General features: G+C 37.3%; 1 protein-coding gene across 8 annotated transcripts in view; it reads left to right on the top strand.

Moving 5' to 3' along the window:
- The window catches only part of NEO1 (neogenin 1), a 234,435-nt gene that overhangs the window by 53,021 nt on the left and 159,845 nt on the right, over positions 1–21,569 (top strand). For all 8 annotated transcript variants that reach the window (XM_018054673.1, XM_018054667.1, XM_018054669.1 and 5 more), the window contains exon 2: positions 19,448–19,765. In XM_018054673.1, coding sequence (XP_017910162.1) covers positions 19,448–19,765 — 318 coding nt within the window. The remainder of the gene's footprint in view (positions 1–19,447; positions 19,766–21,569) is intronic.

The raw sequence follows: 21,569 nt of genomic DNA, 5'->3' as shown, positions 1-21,569 counted from the left end.
GGCAAGACATACTTAAAGTGATGAAAGACAATAACCTACAGCCCAGATTACTGTATCCAGCAAGGATCTCATTCAAATACGAAGGAGAAATCAAAAGCTTTACAGACAAGCAAAAGCTGAGAGAATTCAGCACCACCAAACCAGCTCTCCAACAAATTCTAAAGGATATCCTCTAGACAGGAAACATGAAAATGGTGTATAAACCCGAACCCAAAACAATAAAGTAAATGGTAACGGGATCATACTTATCAATAATCACCTTAAACGTAAATGGGTTGAACGCCCCAACCAAAAGACAAAGACTGGCCGAATGGATACAAAAACAAGACCCCTCTGTATGCTGCTTACAAGAGACCCACCTCAAAACAAGGGACACATACAGACTGAAAGTGAAGGGCTGGAAAAAGATATACCACGCAAACAGAGACCAAAAGAAAGCAGGAGTGGCAATACTCATATCCGATAAAATAGACTTTAAAACAAAGGCTGTGAAAAGAGACAAAGAAGGCCACTACATAATGATCAAAGGAACAATCCAAGAAGAAGATATAACAATTATAAATATATATGCACCCAATATAGGAGCACCGCAATATGTAAGAGAAATGATAACAAGTATGAAAGGGGAAATCAACAATAACACAATAATAGTGGGAGACTTTAATACCCCACTCACACCTATGGACAGATCAACTAAACAGAAAATTAACAAAGAAACGCAAACTTTAAATGATACATTAGATCAGTTAGACCTAGTTGATATCTATAGGACATTTCACCCCAAAACAATGAATTTCACCTTTTTTTCAAGTGCTCATGGAACCTTCTCCAGGATAGATCACATCCTGGGCCATAAATCTAAACTTGATAAATTCGAAAAAATCGAAATCATTCCAAGCATCTTTTCTGACCATAATGCATTAAGATTAGATCTCAATTACAGGAGAAAAACTATTAAAAATTCCAACATATGGAGGTTGAACAACACACTTCTGAATAACCAACAAATCACAGAAGAAATCAAAAAAGAAATCAAAATATGCATAGAAACTAATGAAAATGAAAACACAACAACCCAAAACCTGTGGGACACTATAAAAGCAGTGCTAAGAGGAAAGTTCATAGCAATACAGGCATACCTCAAGAAACAAGAAAAAAGTCAAATAAATAACCTAACTCTACAACTAAAGCAACTAGAAAAGGAAGAGTTGGAGAACCCCAGAGTTAGTAGAAGGAAAGAAATCTTAAAAATTAGGGCAGAAATAAATGCAAAAGAAACAAAAGAGACCATAGCAAAAATCAACAAAGCCAAAAGCTGGTTCTTTGAAAGGATAAATAAAATTGACAAACCATTAGCCAGACTCATCAAGAAGCAAAGAGAGAAAAATCAAATCAATAAAATTAGAAATGAAAATGGAGAGATCACAACAGACAACACAGAAATACAAAGGATCATAAGAGACTACTATCAGCAATTGTATGCCAATAAAATGGACAACGTGGAAGAAATGGACAAATTCTTAGAAAAGTACAATTTTCCAAAACTGAACCAGGAAGAAATAGAAAATCTTAACAGACCCATCACAAGCACGGAAATTGAAACTGTAATCAGAAATCTTCCAGCAAACAAAAGCCCAGGTCCAGACGGCTTCACAGCTGAATTCTACCAAAAATTTCGAGAGGAGCTAACACCTATCTTCCTCAAACTCTTCCAGAAAATTGCAGAGGAAGGTAAACTTCCAAACTCATTCTATGAGGCCACCATCACCCTAATACCAAAACCTGACAAAGATGTCACAAAAAAAGAAAACTACAGGCCAATATCACTGATGAACATAGATGCAAAAATCCTCAACAAAATTCTAGCAATCAGAATCCAACAACACGTTAAAAAGATCATACACCATGACCAAGTGGGCTTTATCCCAGGGATGCGAGGATTCTTCAGTATCCGCAAATCAATCAATGTAATTCACCACATTAACAAACTGAAAAATAAAAACCATATGATTATCTCAATAGATGCAGAGAAGGCCTTTGACAAAATTCAACATCCATTTATGATAAAAACTCTCCAGAAGGCAGGAATAGAAGGAACATACCTCAACATAATAAAAGCTATCTATGACAAACCCACAGCAAACATTATCCTCAATGGTGAAAAATTGAAAGCATTTCCCCTAAAGTAAAAAACAAGACAAGGGTGTCCACTTTCACCGCTACTATTCAACATAGTTCTGGAAGTTTTGGCCACAGCAATTAGAGCAGAAAAAGAAATAAAAGGAATCCAAATTGGAAAAGAAGAAGTAAAACTCTCACTGTTTGCAGATGACATGATCCTCTACATGGAAAACCCTAAAGACTCCACCAGAAAATTACTAGAGCTAATCAATGAATATAGTGAAGTTGCAGGATATAAAATCAACACACAGAAATCCCTTGCATTCCTATACACGAATAATGAGAAAGTAGAAAAAGAAATTAAGGAAACAATTCCATTCACCATTGCAACGAAAAGAATAAAATACTTAGGAATATATCTACCTAAAGAAACTAAAGACCTATATATAGAAAACTATAAAACACTGATGAAAGAAATCAAAGAGGACACTAATAGATGGCGAAATATACCATGTTCATGGATCGGAAGAATCAATATAGTGAAAATGAGTATACTACCCAAAGCAATTTACAAATTCAATGCAATCCCTATCAAGCTACCAGCAACATTTTTCACAGAACTAGAACAAATAATTTCAAGATTTGTATGGAAATACAAAAAACCTCGAATAGCCAAAGCAATCTTGAGAAAGAAGAATGGAACTGGAGGAATCAACTTGCCTGACTTCAGGCTCTACTACAAAGCCACAGTCATCAAGACAGTATGGTACTGGCACAAAGACAGACATATAGATCAATGGAACAAAATAGAAAGCCCAGAGATAAATCCACACACACATGGACACCTTATCTTTGACAAAGGAGGCAAGAATATACAATGGAGTAAAGACAATCTCTTTAACAAGTGGTGCTGGGAAAACTGGTCAACCACTTGTAAAAGAATGAAACTAGATCACTTTCTAACACCGCACACAAAAATAAACTCAAAATGGATTAAAGATCTAAATGTAAGATCAGAAACTATAAAACTCCTAGAGGAGAACATAGGCAAAACACTCTCAGACATAAATCACAGCAGGATCCTCTATGATCCACCTCCCAGAATTCTGGAAATAAAAGCAAAAATAAACAAATGGGATCTAATTAAAATTAAAAGCTTCTGCACAACAAAGGAAAATACAAGCAAGGTGAAAAGACAGCCTTCTGAATGGGAGAAAATAATAGCAAATGAAGCAACTGACAAACAACTAATCTCAAAAATATACAAACAACTTCTGCAGCTCAATTCCAGAAAAATAAACGACCCAATCAAAAAATGGGCCAAAGAACTAAATAGACATTTCTCCAAAGAAGACATACGGATGGCTAACAAACACATGAAAAGATGCTCAACATCACTCATTATTAGAGAAATGCAAATCAAAACCACAATGAGGTACCACTTCACACCAGTCAGAATGGCTGCGATCCAAAAATCTGCAAGCAATAAATGCTGGAGAGGGTGTGGAGAAAAGGGAACCCTCCTACACTGTTGGTGGGAATGCAAACTAGTACAGCCACTATGGAGAACAGTGTGGAGATTCCTTAAAAAATTGCAAATAGAACTACCTTATGACCCAGCAATCCCACTTCTGGGCATACACACCGAGGAAACCAGAATTGAAAGAGACACATGTACCCCAGTGTTCATCGCAGCACTGTTTATAATAGCTAGGACATGGAAACAACCTAGATGTCCATCAGCAGATGAATGGATAAGAAAGCTGTGGTACATATACACAATGGAGTATTCTTCAGCCATTAAAAAGAATTCATTTGAATCAGTTCTGATGAGATGGATGAAACTGGAGCCGATTATACAGAGTGAAGTAAGCCAGAAAGAAAAACACCAATACAGTACACTAACACATATATATGGAATTTAGGAAGATGGCAATGACGACCCTGTATGCAGGACAGGGAAAGAGACACAGATGTGTATAATGGACTTTTGGACTCAGAGGGAGAGGGAGAGGGTGGGATGATTTGGGAGAATGACATTCTAACATGTATACTATCATGTAAGAATTGAATCGCCAGTCTATGTCTGATGCAGGATACAGCATGCTTGGAGCTGGTGCATGGGGATGACCCAGAGAGATGTTATGGGGAGGGAGGTGGGAGGGGGGTTCATGTTTGGGAACGCATGTAAGAATTAAAGATTTTAAAATTTAAAAAAATAAAAAATTAAAAAATTAAAAAAAAAAAAAGAGTCTTCTCCAACACCACAGTTCAAAAGCATCAGTTCTTCGGTGCTCAGCTTCCTTCACAGTCCAACTCTCACATCCATACATGACCACTGGAAAAACCATAGCCTTGACTAGATGGACCTTTGTTGGCTGAGTAATATATCTGCTTTTCAGTGTGCTATCTAGGTTGGTCATAATTGTCCTTCCAAGGAGTAAGCGTCTTTTAATTTCATGGCTGCAATCACCATCTGCAGTGATTTTGGAGCCCGGAAAAATAAAGTCTGACACTGTTTCCACTCTTTCCCCATCTATTTCCCATGAAGTGATGGGACCAGATGCCATGATCTTCGTTTTCTGAATGTTGAGTTTTAAGCCAACTTTTTCACTCTCCTCTTTCACTTTTATCAAGAGGCTTTTTAGCTCCTGTTCACTTTCTACCATAAGGGTGGTGTCATCTGCATATCTGAGGTGATTGATATTTCTCCCGGCAATCTTGATTCCAGCTTGTGCTTCTTCCAGCCCAGCGTTTCTCATGATGTACTCTGCATAGAAGTTAAGTAAGCAGGGTGACAATATACAGCCTTGACATACTCCTTTTCCTAATTGGAACCAGTCTGTTGTTCCGTGTCCAGTTCTAACTGTTGCTTCCTGACCTGCATATAGGTTTCTTAAGAGGCAGGTCAGGTGGTCTGGTATTCCCATCTCTTTCAGAATTTTCCACAGTTTATTGTGATCCACACAGTCAAAAGCTTTGGGATAGTCAATAAAGCAGAAATAGATGCTTTTTTGGAACTCTCTTGCTTTTTCCATGATCCATCGGATGTTGGCAATTTGATCTTTGGTTCCTCTGCCTTTTCTAAAACCAGCTTGAAATCTGGAAAATCACGGTTCACATATTGCTGAAGCCTGGCTTCTAGAATTTTGAGCATTACTTTACTAGCGTGTGAGATGTGTGCAATTGTGCGGTAGTTTGAGCATTCTTTGGCATTGCCTTTCTTTGGGATTGGAATGAAAACTGACCTTTTCCAGTCCTGTGGCCACTGCTGAGTTTTCCAAATTTGCTGGCATATTGAGTGCAGCACTTTCACAGCATCATCTTCCAGGATTTGAAATAGCTCAACTGGAATTCCATCACCTCCACTAGCTTTGTTCATAGTGATGCTTTCTAAGGCCCACTTGACTTCACATTCCAGGATGTCCAGCTGTAGATGAGTGATCACACCATCGTGATTATCTGGGTCATGAAGCTCTTTTTTGTACAGTTCTTCTATGTATTCTTGCCACCTCTTAATATCTTCTGCTTCTGTTAGGTCCATACCATTTCCGTCCTTTATCGAGCCCATCTTTGCATGAAATGTTCTCTTGATATCTCTAATTTTCTTGAAGAGATCTCTAGTCTTTCCCATTCTATTGTTTTCCACTATTTCTTTGCATTGATCGCTGAGAAAGGCTTTCTTATCTCTCCTTGCTATTCATTGGAACTCTGCATTCAGATGCTTATATGTTTCTTTTTCTCCTTTGCTTTTTGCTTCTCTTCTTTTCACAGCTATTTGTAAGGCCTCCCCAGACAGCCATTTTACTTTTTTGCATTTCTTTTCCATGGGGATGGTCTTGATCCCTGTCTCTTGTACAATGTCATGAACCTCCATCTATAGTTCATCAGGCATTCTGCCTATCAGATCTAGTCCCTTAAATCTATTTCTCACCTCCACTGTATAATCATAAGGGATTTGACTTAGGTCATACCTGAATGGTGTAGTGGTTTTCCCCACTTTCTTCAATTTAAGTCTGAATTTGGCAATAAGAAGTTCATGATCTGAGCCATAGTCAGCTCCTGGTCTTGTTTTTGCTGACTGAATAGAGCTTCTCCATCTTTGGCTGCAAAGAATATAGTCAGTCTGATTTCGGTGTTGACCATCTGGTGATGTTGACGTGTAGAGTCTTCTCTTGTGCTGTTGGAAGAGGGTGTTTGCTATGACCAGTGCCTTCTCTTGGCAAAACTCCTACTAGCCTTTGCCCTGCTTCATTCCGCATTCCAGGGGCAAATTTGCCTGTTATTCCAGGTGTTTCTTGACTTCCTACTTTTGCATTCCAGTCCCCTATAATGAAAATGACATCTTTTTGGGGTGTTAGTTCTAAAAGATCTTGTAGGTCTTCATAAAACCATTCAACTTCAGCTTCTTCAGTGTTACTGGTTGGGGCATAGGCTTGGATTACCGTGATATTGAATGGTTTGCCTTGGAAACGAACAGAGATCATTCTGTCGTTTTTGAGATTACATCCAAGTGCTGCATTTTGGACTCTTTTGTTGACCATGATGGCTACTCCATTTCTTCTGAGGGATTCCTGCCCACAGTAGTAGATATAATGGTCATCTGAGTTAAATTCACCCACTCCAGCCCATTTTAGTTCACTGATTCCTAGAATGTTGACATTCACTGTTGCCATCTCCTGTTTGACCACTTCCCATTTACCTTGATTCATGGACCTGACATTCCAGGTTCCTGTGCAGTATTGCTCTTTACAGCATTGGACCTTGCTTCTATCATCAGTCACATCCACAACTGGGTGTTGTTTTTGCTTTGGCTCCATCCCTTCATTCTTTCTGGAGTTATTTCTCCACTGATCTCCAGTAGCATATTGGGCACCTACCAACCCGGGGAATTCCCCTTTCAGTATCCTATCATTTTGCCTTTTCATAGTGTTCATGGGATTCTCAAGGCAAGAATACTGAAGTGGTTTGCCATTCCCTTCTCCAGTGGACCACATTCTGTCAGACCTCTCCACCATGACCTGCCCGTCTTGGGTGGCCCCACACGGACTGGCTTAGATTCACTGACTTAGACAAGGCTGTGGTCCATGTGATCAGATTGGCTAGTGTTTTGTGACTATGGTTTCAGTGTGTCTGCCCTCTGATGCCCTCTTGCAGCACCTACCATCTTACTTGGGTTTCTCTTACCTTGGACTCGGGTTCTCTTGACGGCTGCTCCCAGGTCTTTTAATAAAGATACATGATTCCGAGTGGATAGGGGGCCTAGAGGGAGGGCAGTGCGGCCCAGACAACCTGGCCTTGACACTTCAGTTCCTGTTTCCACCCCACCAAACCTGAGCTTGTGCCCTGACCTCTGAGGGCCTGGCAGAGTACAGAGGAGTCAGACACAACTAAGCACGCACACACGCAGGCATCCCCACAGAAAGAAACGCTGTACCCTGTTAGCACTCACTTTGCATTTCCTGTTTTCCCCCAACTCCCCACCAGGATAACACTCTGTTTCTGGATTTATCTGTTGTGGACATTTCATATAAATGACATCGTACAGTACGTAGCTTTTTGCACATTACTTTTACTTAGCATAATGTTTTCAGGGTTTATCCATGCTGTAGCTTCTATGAGTACTTCATTTACTTTTATCATTGAATAATAATCAATTGTCCTGATATATCACATTGTATTTATCCATTTATTGCTTGATAGATATTGTGTTGTTTTCGTGTTTCTACTTTTTGGCTGTGTACATTTGTGTACAAAATTTTTTCGAAGCTTTTCTGTTTGAATCTGAATCAAGATCTACACAATTGGTTCGTATGCATTTTACGTTTCCTTTAAGCTATAATTATCCCCCTATACCTCCCTTTATTCCTTGTAACTTATTTGTTGAAGTAACTGGGTCATTTGTCACCAAGAATTTTCTCTCAATGGGGATGATGTTGATTGCAACCCCATGGGGTCTATTACCATATTACTCTGTCCTTTTAATTTATTTTTTCCTAATTTGTCATTAGATCTAGAGCTTGATTCAGGGTTTTGCTTTTGTTTTGGTGAGACTACCGCATAGGTGGTGGTGGTGTATGCTTTCTTCAAGAGGCATATCATGTGTGTTTCCCTGTTGCCATTAGCCACCAGAGTTCAACATACTGTGGCCATGGGTCACATCTGGTTTGTGGCCTGTTTTTGTACATAGTGTATAAGCTAAAGTTGGGTTTTATATTTTTAAAGTGTTAAAAAAATGAAAAAGAAAGAAAGAATATGTGACCGAAACTGTATGTAGCCTGCAAATCCTAACATACCATCTCACCCTTTTCAGAAAAAAAGTTTGCTGACTCCCGGGTCAATGATGTTTATTTCCCAGAGTGGTTAATTTATCAGGGGTTGCAAAATTGTGATATCATGTCATTCTGTAATTATTAGGTGGACTGCTTCCATAAACAGAAACTTGTTTGATCAATTTTATTGCCATCAGGAACAATTTGATTAGGAAAAACACAGAATTACATGCCACTTTTAAAAATAATGATTTGATTCTGTAATGTTCTCCAAAGTTGACCAATTAGTGTTTTTGTTTGTTGGTATTATTAGTCATTTAGTCATGTCCAACTCTTTTTGACCCCATGGACTGTTCCCCACCAGGCTTCTCAGTCCATGGGATTCTCCAGGCAAGAATACTGGAGTGGATATCCATTTCCTTCTCCAAGGGATCTTCCAGACCCAGGGATTGAACCCACGTCTCCTGGGTTGCAGGCAGATTCTTTACCATCTGAGCCATTGGTACCCAGCATATCTGAGTGTTTCAACGTTTTATGTAATTATAGTGACTGATGCTTAAGTGTCCCATGTTTGGCCAGTCTTGAGTCTTTGGAGATGACCTTAGTAATTATCAATAGCTTTGCATTTTCTGGTGTGACAAGATGTTGCAGATTCATCTCATGTTCCAGTTGCAAACCTGGAATTAACCTTTTTTTTTTTAATGTTTTGTGAGAAAAAATGGAATTTAGAGGCCACATCTGGGTGTGGGAAGTATTTATTGCTGCTGAGCTGAGCATTGTCACCAATCCTTTTAATGTGAAGTGTTACTAGGAAATAACATATTTTTTAAATAAATAAAATACAAATTCATGTTGCACGCAATAAAACAGAGGAATACATGGCTTTTACTTAATCTTACTGATTTTACATCTGTGTTGCTTCCATACTGAGAATCTTGTTTTCTGTAACTCAGTGAATTTACTCATTTGCTTTATTCCAACACACACACACAAACGCACATACCACCCAACCCCCAGCCCCGTTCCCAGTCTTAGTATCGATAGTAACTGCAATAAAATGGTTACTAAAACAGTTTAAATTGTGCCCTAAATTCTTGACTAGTTTCTTTTTGTGTGGTTAAAAGGATAACTGGATATTTAGGTTTGTTTCACATATGATTTTAATTTTTAAAGGCTTTGAAATTTTATTTTTTTGTTTTTTAACTGTGTAAAATATTTTCATGTCTTAATGTCAAATCGACTTCCCTGGTGGCTCAGACGGTTAAGCGTCTGTCTACAATGCAGGAGACCTGGTTTCCATCCCTGGGTCGGGAAGATCCCCTGGAGAAGGAAATGGCAACCCACTCCAGTACTATTGCCTAGAAAATCCCATGGACAGAGGAGCCTAGTAGGCTACATGTAGTCCATGGGGTCACAAAGAGTCGGACACGACTGAATGACTTCACTTCACTTCACTTCAATGTCAAATCTATGAACAAGATCTATTCAGAGACATCCAACTTCAATTCCAGTCTCCTGTAATCATGTTTTTTCCTTCCTAGGTGCATTAACAACTATGTGGATATGTATTAGTGTCTCACCTTTCTTAGAAAAATATATCTACTTTCTTCAACCTTGCTTTTTCACTTAATTTATTCTAGAGATCACTCCATGGCAGAATATGAAGTTATTCTGTCCTTGTTCCTATTTGCGACTGCGTAGTATCTCATTGTGTCAGCGTACCATGGTTTGTTCAATGTGTCCGTTGTTGGTATCAGGATTGCTTCCGTGCTGTTACTGCAGGTAGTGCTGCGGTGATGAGTCTTGCTTGTACCTGTTTTCGTATTTTGGCCAGTCTGTGGAAGGAGTAGATTCAGAGACAGGGGATTGCTAAATCAAAGGGTGCTACATGTTGCAAACTCCCTTCTCTAGTGGGCATGCCATTTTGCATTCCCATCAGCCTGTTCCATTGCCTGTAGAGTATGTTGAAAACATTTGGGTTTTTGCCATTATGATAGGTGATAAGTTGTATCTGAGTGTAGTTTTAATTTGCATCCTTCTTATTATGAATGAGGTTAAGCATCTATTAAAATGATAAAAAGACCATTTCAGTCTAATTCTACATCTGTGTAAAAATGGCATGTAATTATAATAGTATAGAAAGTCATATTTTACTTCCACAAATGTATTTACAACTACTTGGTTATCATATACGTTCATATATGTGGCTTCACTGTGTGTATTTTGGGGCTCATTCTTATCTTTCTGATACTGTTGGCATCTCTCTTAGATTTTAGAAGTCTTTTTCCTCCCCTTGCTTATTTTGATCATAAGTATGTCACCAAGAGATTAATAGACCAGTGAATGAAATATGAATTTGTCTATGATGACATTACAGCTTAGTAATGCAAGCTTGAGTCAACAAATCTAAATTCAGTTTACTTTCATCGGTAAATAATACAGTTGAACAGAAGGATTCTAGAACCTGGTCTACAGACCTTGTAAGACTATCACATGAGTTTTCTGAAACATCTGCTTATTTTGCAACAAGAGCTTTACATGCATGAAGTTGTTTGCAGAAAATAGTTTTGATATTGTAAGACTCATTATTAAGGATTTGTAGTCTTAGGTTATCCTCTTTTGTATAGATTTAAGTTGTTAGATTGTCCTGTGGGATTTCATAAATATTGCTTTTGTTAGTAAAGCTGCTGACAGCAAAAGCTTTCAATAAATTATTCATATGCTGTTTGTTTTCTGTGTTCAAGAATTAATGCATCTTTATGCAGGAATTTTTTTAGCTGAACTTGATAACAATTTGTAGACATATGGTGTACAGTACACTTGAATACAAATTGTAATGCTTGTTTTCAGTACGAGGAAAGTAGTCTATTAGTGATCCTTAGAGCAACCTCAGCCCTCCAGAACATAGCTGATTACTGAAGAATAATAGAAAAAAGCTTTAAAAAATGTGAAATAATTAAGTGTCAGAGAAATTTCTGCTCTTTAAAGATGGGGGCCACTGGATTTTATCTGTTTTCTTTTGTTTACTACCACTGTGTACTTACTGTTCTCTTTGGTTCATTGAGAACGTTAGGTCTTGTTTGACCATCTTCCTCTCCATTCCAAGTTCTGGGTAATTTGTGTGTCTGCTTTGCTTCTCATCTTTTTAATGCCATCTTCAGTACTTTCAGTACGTTAACTTCCTCATCTCCAAAGACTTCTCTTTTATGCCCCTTCAAATATCAGCTTCCATCACTGCATCCTACCCCTTGTCATCACTCAGCAGTGCTGAAATATTGAAATTATAGAACAGTCTCAGGATAGTCTCCTGTCTTTCCAGGTTGCTCACATTAAACTGGCACCATTTTTACCCATATGAATTCTCTCCTGTTTATTTCCTTTTCCTATCTTTCTTAGATTCCATTGACAACCGAGTTGCTGATACCTTCAACTCTCTATTTCGTTGTCACTTTCTACTCACGTGCCTAGGAAAAAATCACTTTTAAATGTCTAAACTTTCTCTTCCCTTTATTCTCCGCAAAGTCATGTTCTTTGTTCGAACCTCTTTAGATACAGTTACCAACCTTACCTGGGCTCTCAGCGCCCTGAGTAATCCAGTTTCCCCTCTGTCTGTGCTCTCTTCCTGGCTGAAGCTGCTTCGGGTATTCAGCACTACCTGCAGACACCGTCGTCAATCTCCAGCCTACGCACACCGTCGGCAGTTGTTCTCTCCTTATGCTTAAGAGACTGTATGGGCGATTAGCAATGACTCCTATAACCTTAAAGTCTTTCCTACCCAGAGTATCAATTAAGGTGTTTTATTCCAAGCATTACAGATTTTAACTAACTTGAGCAAAAAAGAAAGTTTATTAGAATGATGTTGGATAGCTTAAAGGATCAGTGGAAAAACTAAAGAACCAAAGTGTCTGCTATATCATTTAGAAAAAAAGGTTATTTTTCTATAAATTGTAATTCATCTCGGTTATATAGTTAATTCTGTCTGTTTGAATTTTCCTGAGACATTATGCGTAAGGATATATATGTTGCCTGTTGTACAGTGTCTGATATACTGCAGTTGCCTGGACAATCAACAGTCCTGTGGAGTGCTTCACTCTCAATGTTTTAACATTGCAAAAGCATCTAGGAGTAAGGACTTTTTTTTTTGTAAGGACATTTTTGTATATAACAGTACCATTAATCCCATCCAAGAAAATTAAGATGACTGTTATCTAATATACTAAAAATTTTAATTCACCTGAATATGTCCCAATATGCTATTTGTAAACCAGGACTCAGTAATAAAAGTTCACTCATTGCATTTTTGTCTCTTTAGTCATTTTTCATACCACTCTTAATACTAAATTTGATCCCTCAGTTAAGGTGGTGATCATTATGTTCGTTATGAAAGTACTTTTCGTTCTTTATAGTTAATGAGTAATTTGTGGATGACACTCTGAAATGGTGTGACTATCCTTTTTTCCAGAAACCTTCACCTAGTAGTTTGAGCAATAATCAATAATGAATGATTACTACAATTTTAAATTAAGTTTGTAAAAAGTTTTGTTTTTAAATAGGAGTTTCTGAGTAAGTGTTAAAGAGAAGATGTTGATAGTTTAAATTCCGTAATTTTTACTATTTGGATATGGTAGACTGGTTGTTTGTATTTGACAGCCAGAAAGAGCTTTGCTTTGATTCCTCACATCTACTGTCACAATTCATAATCTTTTACTCTGCAGAAACAGTGCAACTTTTTTTTAAGAAAGAACTTGCTTGTTTGCTGAAAAAGAATATTAATGAAGAATAGCATAGTCCTTTGCAGTACTGACCAGTAGAAATGCAGTGTAAGCCATGTACATAATTAAAAATTTTAATGTGCCAATTTCCATGTACCATATACCACATTAGAAAACCAAAAAGAAAAAATTAATTTTAAGATATTTTATTTAAATATATCCCAAATATTTAAACATGTAATCGGTACAAAGTTATTGAGATATTTTGCATTCTTTGTGTGTGTGTGTGCACACTAAGTCTTCTAATTTTGGTGTGTATTTTATGTATTTAGAATGTCACATTTCACATTCCGAATAGCCGCATGTCACTAAGTGACTACTCTGCTGGGCAGTGCCAGTATCCTACTGGATATTGGTTTAGTGGTTATGATCTTGGTCACAGGAAAGCCAGACTAACTTGATTCACATTTTGCTTTCTCCATAGGTAGCTTCTAAAAGTGTTAGTTGCTTGTTTCCAGGCGGCTCAGTGATAAAAAAATCCGCTTGCCAGTGTAGGAGACGGGTTCAATCCCTGGGTTGGGAAGATCCCCTGGAGAAGGAAATGGCAACCCACCCCAGTATTCTTGCCTGAGAAACCCTTATGGACAGAGGAGCCTGGTGGGCTACAGTCCCTGGGATCGCAAAAGAGTTGAACATGACTGAGCAACTAATTAACAAACAGAATAGGTAGCTTCATGACTTTGGACATTATTCATTCTCTTTGTGGCTCAGTTTTCTCTTTGTAAATGAGAATAATAATTACTAATACTAGTTTTGGAGAATTGAAAGAATGCAAACAAAGCGCTAGAGTAATGGCTGGTACATAGTAAGTATTCAGTGAATGTTAACTATTATTATTGTACCTTTAGACTTGGTCCCATAATTACCATTTTTTCATAGAAGTGTTGTTGTATTTTTTAGAAATAGGACTAGGTCTTGGATCCCTTGACTTCCCTTTTGTATCAGGCTGTTTGTTGCCCTTAGTCTCCTTTACCTCCTGTGTGGTGACTTCAGTAAGATGAACTAGATTTTCCAGGACACGTTTGCTTTCGAGTATTTAGTCCTCTAGTTACTATAATTCATTGAAATGAGTGGGGAAATCCAACTCTGCAAATCGCAATGAGTTAATAAAAGACTTATTGTTGTGATTTTTTAAAAACCCACAAGAGATTGACAGCTATAGTAACACTGGGTTGATGTATTTCTCTTTGTAAAATCCAAAAATTCCCCTCTATTACAAAAGCCAATGTGGTTGTAGCAGCGAGATAAAATGTTAACATATGGAGTAGAGGTGATCTTGAATATTCAGGATAGTTGTATCCGGTTCAGAGTTATTTAGAATGTGTTTTAGATTACTATCCATTTTTGTATTAGGTCAGAGTAACTGTAGATGATGGCACGGGAAGTAGTTAATGAAATTTTACAAAGGACACATCCTTTTTAAAAATTTTGACAATTTACTGTGATAAAACATTTTGCAGTCAGAGTACTAGTAAATTTTTAAATATTAGTCATGGTAGAAAAGTGTGAAACATTTAACAAAGTAGTATAGAATTACAGTGTATTGATAAAACTGTCACCATTCAGATCTTTGGGTTACACCTCAGTCTTAATATTTGCATTATATTATGTATCATTGAGCTTATATTTTCTTGTATAATATACAAAAATGAAACTAAAAAATTCTTAAGAAATTCGGAAGACCTTGGATCAGGTTTTGGGTGAGATGTGTTACTCTAGGACAGTCTTCTGGCCACAAATAACAAAAAGTTGCTTATAAGATGTTTAGATAACTAAACATGAAGATTTATATAGTTAATAAAAGTTCTATTTAGTATAAAAATTTTTATATCTTTCTATCTAGCAGAATGAAAAATTCAGATTTTCCCTTAATTTTGAGCTGAAATACAAGTATTGCTAATATTGTTGGCATGTTAACTATTATTAATGTACCTTTCCTAAGAATTGAGGATTTTCAGGTAGTTGTTCAAAGCATTGGTGATATTGTTTGCAGGTTATCAGATAGTACCTAGTCTTCTTGCTGATCACATAGAAAGTTATGAAAGATTAATGTTCTTTATTTATGACACTTTGAAAAGTGATAATAAAACATTTTACAAAGGACAGATTTGAAATCATCTGAATATAAAATTTTTAAGAATGAGGCTGATCTTAAAACAGTGGAAATCTGATGTTATGCAAAGTCACTAAGGATCACTAATATTTAATTTCATCTTGGCCCACCCACCCTTCAAACCTGTAGAGTTCTGAAAAGGATACAAACAAAACACAAAACAAACCAAGGTACAAAGGGCAAGAAGCACTGACAAACCAGAGGTCATTTTAATACTCTTCTGTAGTCTAGCCTTCTAGTTGGGAAGATAGGCCTTAAAAACAAAGTTAATTGCTGAGAAGAGCACATACAGGGCAGGATAAAAGACTTTTTCAGAGAGAGTTGTCAGGGAAGGCCTCTGTAGAAGTGACAGTTGGGTTGAAACATGAAGAATGAGAAGCTAGACCTGTGATATGAGTGGTTGTGGAGCAAGTGTTCAGGCAGAGGGGAGAGCAAGTGCAAAGACTTTAGTATGGGAGAGAAAATGGCTTGTTCAGGAAACTAAATTATGTGGCCCGAGTTTACTGAGTTAGAGTGTGATACAAGATTAGGTTGCAGAGAGGCAGGAAGCAGATCCTGTAGACTTTTTGAATGCCTTGGTAATGAATTTGGATTTTATATTAGCTGTAATAGGGAGCTGTTGAAAGATTAGGCAGAGAAGAAAGATGACCAAACTTGAGTTTTTTAAGATCTCTTCATGTTATTTTATACATAATTGTAAAAATGTGATTAAAAATTAAAAAGTCCATATTTTATGCATAACAATTTCTAAAATGTGACTGGTGAACACAGAGTTGCTAGATGTTAGCAGTTTGGGGGAAAATAGTGTAGGCTTTTGGACTATGAATAGTTACTATTAAATTGAGGACCTGTTACGTGCCAAGCAGAGCATCTCTGATAGCTCAGTTGGTAAAAAATCCGCCTGCAACACAGGAGACCCCGGTTCGATTCCTAAGTAAGGAAGATCTGCTGGAGAAGGGATGGCTACCCACTCCAGTAGTTTGGGGCTTCCCTTGTGGCTCAGCTGGTAAAGAATCCAGTAAAGAATCTGCCCGCAATGTGGGAGACCTGGGTTCAATCCCTGAGTTGGGAAGATTCCCTGGAGAAGGGAAAGACTACCCACTCCAGTATTGTGGTCTGGAGAATTCCATAGACTGTATAGTCCATGGGGCTGCAAAGAGTCGGACATAACTGAGCAACTTTCACTTCACTTCACTTACCTGCCAAGCAGTGAGGTGGATGCTTTTACACTCTTCACAGAAATCTACTTAAAAGGAAGCCATTATTTTTTAGGGGAGAAAATTGTTTTGTAGGGGAATCAGTCCTGAATAATCATTGGAAGGACTGATGCTGAAGCTGCAATACTTTGGCTACCAGGCACGAAGAACTGACTCATTGGAAAAGACCCTGATGCTGGGAAGGATTGAAGGCAGGAGGAGAAGGGGACGACAAAGGAGATGGTTGGATGGCATCACTGACTCAATGGACATGAGTTTGAGCAGGCTGCAGGAGTTGATGATGGACAGGGAAGCCTGGTGTGCTGCAGTCCATGGGGTTGCAAAGAGTTGGACACAACTGAGCAACTCAACTGAGGGGAGAAGCAATTATTTTATAAGGGAGAAAGTTTTGAATACAGAAAGAAATTAGCCCCTCAGAGCTAGGATTTACAACCATGTCCACCTGACTGTGTTTTACCAAAGTTTTTTCCCACTTGGCTGTTTTTGCTGGGGGAGGGAGAAGGGAAGAAGGTTTAAGACTGCAGAAAAGGAAAGTGCTCTTACTATAATAAATTTTTATTGAATAAAGTCACATATTTTTCATTTTGAAGCATGATTGGAAAGGTAGATGCTGTAAATTAGAACAATCAAATTGAATTTCTGTATTAGGATATTATGATCTTGAAAAATAATTTCTGATCCAGCTTTGGTAATAAGTGGACATTCGTTTTTTAAATGATATATCCGTACCGTAAAAGTTTTTCAAAACAATGTGTTTATCAGTTAAAATCATCCATGTAATATTAACAACAGGGCCGAGAGGGGACATTGATTGCTGTATAGCAAAACGGGATAGAAAATGTTTGTTAATGCTTGAGTGTTGCCTGTACTTAATAGATAGCATTAATGTATTTGGTTGAGCCCTTAGAATGTTGAATTACTTGAACTGACTTTTAAATGTTTTAATTATAAATTGAGAACCAGAAAGAAGAGAACCTGAACTCTATGGTGATAGTGAACTCTGAGAGCTCCTTCATCAGGAAGGGTAAAATATGGGATTAAGGACTGACTAGATGGAATAGGGTGATCAAAAGTAATGTTAAAGAGTAAAAGAAATATGAAGTCCATCGACATTAGTCTCTTAGCTTAGAGTGAAGAGATAATTTTCCTAGGGTAGCACTGTACAGAGTACTTACATTTGTAGGTGTATAAATATGTTTGCTTGTCCTTCTGTTCCATATTCCTGCTATTATCAATAACTTTGAACCTCTTTAGGCAATAAGACAGCTAGATATCTTTTTATTTCTGCCAGTATTCATATCCTATGTGGTTTTGTTTTTTTTTTTTACTCTGGGTACAATACAATTTAAGAATAATTATTGGTCACATAATTAAAGTGTGCAGTGAGTGTTATGATTTGTTGATATTTGTGGGTAGGGGCATTTCAGCTGAAATGAGTTTCTTGTGGATATTTTCCTTTCATAAGATGGAATTCCATCAAGAAGTGTGAAATATTCTATCAAAAAGTGAGGAATAGTCTATCAAGAAGTGAGAGCTATTCCATTAAGAAGTGAGAAATTTGCAGAGCCTTGGGAGCATAGAAGAGATCAGATAGGATCATTAAACCTATTTCAGAATAATTTGTATGGTGACTCTGGTTATAGTAAACTAAAATTAAACGAACAAGTGGATAGGGACTCAGAACCCTGGTGAGAAGTATAGGATTGTTTTTTTACAAAGTCAGCTGAGAAGTGGGTGTCTGATAACACTCCTGCTGTGACAAAGGAAGAGTGGTTAGAGATCTTTTGGAAAATAATCCTCTGTCCTCAACAAAGGATTAATCACCACCAACAACAGAAAATTTGTTATCAAAAGGATGACAAGGATGCGTAAGCAATTGTTCATATTTTTAAAAGTAAATAATACAGAAATCCATGAACTGAAAACCCTTCTCCCCATACACTCTCCATCAGCAGCTCAATCCCACTCCTCTCCCCAAGAGAAAACTCTGTTGACTGTTTAGTGTTTATTTTTCCAGACTTCTCCTTCTATATTTATATTTAAATATATGCACATGGACATATATAGTCATGTGTACATATGTTTTAATATAAGTGGGATCATCCTGTACACATTTTAAAACTTGAATGTTTTTTATTTAGCAAATATATGCATTTTGACAATCATTAAATCTCACTATATGAACATACCCTAGACTTTTCATAGTGTCCCCTTCTAGGCACACTATGTATATGGAGATGAAAGCAGCTTTATTTCTGCTTAAAGAAACAATGAAACCACAAAAGTAGTAGCACAAAACAAAGCTAAATTTTTTTAAATAATCTTAGGACAAAGAAAACCTTTTAAAATACAACAGGCTTACTTTTAGGTAGTTAAAATGTATTAACTAAAAATCAAAGTAGAAAAAAGAACATTTATAAAACACGGTTGGTTATCTATGTCCAAAGATTGGTTTCAGTCAATAGGATGAATAATCCATTAGAAAAATGGAGACAGTATCTGTATAGTGAATTTATGAAAGAAATACAGCTAGTAAACATAGAAGAAATACCTTATTACCAAAGAATCATTTCCATTTTCTGCCTCTTTTACATTCTGTAGAAAATTTCACTTTTTGAATACTAGAATTTTAAATATTTCTAGATCTCATTTTAGGGTTTATAATAAAACGTCTACTAGATATTCATATCATCTAGCAAGGCTGGATTATTTCCCGTAGCAAGGTCTTTTTCCTAAATGGGTCAAGTTTTGATTTCCTAATAAAAAATAGGTTTTATTTATTAGATATGGATATGAATTTATTGGATATTCATAGTAAAATGACTGTATTTTTGTATCATACCTAAAGGAGAAGCCACTTAAAAATAATTTTTGGACATGTTATATTTTCTCACAGAAATAATAGAGAAAAGTTTTGTTTAACTTTGTTCTTTTTCTTTATTATTTCTATAGGATCCAGCATTCGGACATTCACTCCATTTTATTTTTTGGTGGAACCAGTGGATACACTCTCAGTTAGAGGCTCTTCTGTTATATTAAACTGTTCAGCATATTCTGAGCCTTCTCCAAAAATTGAATGGAAAAAAGATGGAACTCTTTTAAACTTAGTGTCAGATGATCGACGCCAGCTTCTCCCAGATGGGTCTTTGTTTATCAGCAGTGTGGTGCATTCCAAACACAATAAACCTGATGAAGGTTACTATCAGTGTGTAGCCACTGTTGAGAGTCTTGGAACTATTGTCAGCAGAACAGCCAAGCTCACAGTAGCAGGTAAGTTTCATTGAATAATTTATTTGTATTTTCAGGTTTTCATAAAGAGTAAATCTTGATAAAAGTGGTATTATCCTAGAGTTTTCATTAAATTGGTTACAGCAAATACACTCATTTAACAAGTATCAATTGAGCATATACTGTGTATAGGATTATGCTTGGATTTGCTTATTCTGTAGGGAGAAAACTGGAGCACTTTTTTGCTTTCTAATGGTTTCAGGGTGTTATCAGAAGTACTGAACCAGGTTTTTTAATCTTTTTAACCTGGAAATGACCAAAGTTGTGTAGGAAAGTTGAGTCACTTTGATTACGAACTTTTATCCTACCCAGCATAATCATTTAGTGTGATTCTATAAAGCCTGTAGTATAGCCAGAGACTTTGTTCTTTATGCCTTAACCAGGGAAATGATATTTAATTGGATTTTTTAAAATCTGTAGGATGTATATATGTATGTATGTGTGTGTGTATGTGTGTGTATATATGTGTGTGTGTATATATATATACACACATATATATATATAAACATGTATAGGATTCCCAGGTGGCTCAGTGGTAAAGAATCCTCCTGCTATTGCAAGAGATGTAGGTTAGATCCCTGGGTCAGGAAGATCACCTGGAGTAGGAAATAGCAACCTACTGAAGTATTCTTGCCTGTAAAATTCCATGGGCAGAAGAACCTGGTGGTCTACAGTCCTGTAGTCCATGGGGTCACAGACAATTGGACACGACTAAGCAGGCACGCTCAAGGCTATGGTTTTTCCAGTGGTCATGTATGGATGTGAGAGTTGGACTATAAAGAAAGCTGAGCACAGAAGAATTGATGCTTTTGAACTGTGGTGTTGGAAAAGACTCTTGAGAGTCCTTTGGACTACAAGGAGATCCAACCAGTACATCCTAAAGGAGATCAGTCCTGGGTGTTCATCAGAAGGACTGATGCTGAAGCTGAAACTCCAATACTTTGGCCACTTGATGTGGCCATTTGGAAAGACCCCAATGCTGGGAAAGATTGAGGGCAGGAGGAGAAGGGGACGACAGAGGATGAGATGGTTGGATGGCATCACCAACACAATGGACACGGGTTTGGGTGGACTCCAGGAGTTGGTGATGGACAGGGAGGCCTGGTGTACTGTGGTTCATGGGGTTGCAAAGAGTCAGACATGACTGAGCGACTGAACTGAAGCATGCATGCACGCATGCTTGTACGCCTATATATGTGTGTGTGTGTGTGTATGAATGAAGAGCAGAAAAGTTATAAAGAGAAAAAGGTCACTCCCTTTTAGAGCATTCCTATTTGAAGAATGTTGGAAAGTGTAACAGCAATTAAAGATCAAGAAGAGTAAGCTATGTTTCCCAAAGAGTTGTAGTGGACAAACATTCAGATCATTGTTTCTACACTTGAGAATCAGATGAAATACGTTCTTGTAAAGGGTCACATTGTACAAAAATTGTTTAATCTTTGGCTTATATTCTCACCTTGGTGAAATGTGAACATGTGAAAAAAGAGTATGTCTGAGACAGTAGTTTCCTATCTTATTCCCATTCCAGAGTCATGGTCCCCCATCCCCTGCTCACTCCAGGCTGTATTAATATTTGCTCATTCACTCAGTGTATGACAGCTCTTTTCTTCGTTGGAGCCAAATACTCAAAGTTGAATTTGAGTGTGATGTATAGCCACTATAATTATTTCATAATCACAGATTGAGGATTGGGGGGAAAAAAAGAAACAGGCCTCTTGACAATTTGCCTTTTCCTTGTTTTCTTCTTTCTTTTGAAAATCTTTTTTTTGCCAGGCTCTTTCCAGCT

The sequence above is a fragment of the Capra hircus genome, chromosome 10, assembly GCF_001704415.2.
Source record: "Capra hircus breed San Clemente chromosome 10, ASM170441v1, whole genome shotgun sequence".
Lineage (NCBI taxonomy): Eukaryota > Metazoa > Chordata > Mammalia > Artiodactyla > Bovidae > Capra > Capra hircus.
Note: the sequence above shows the minus strand (reverse complement) of the source record. Positions and strands in the feature narration are given on the sequence as shown.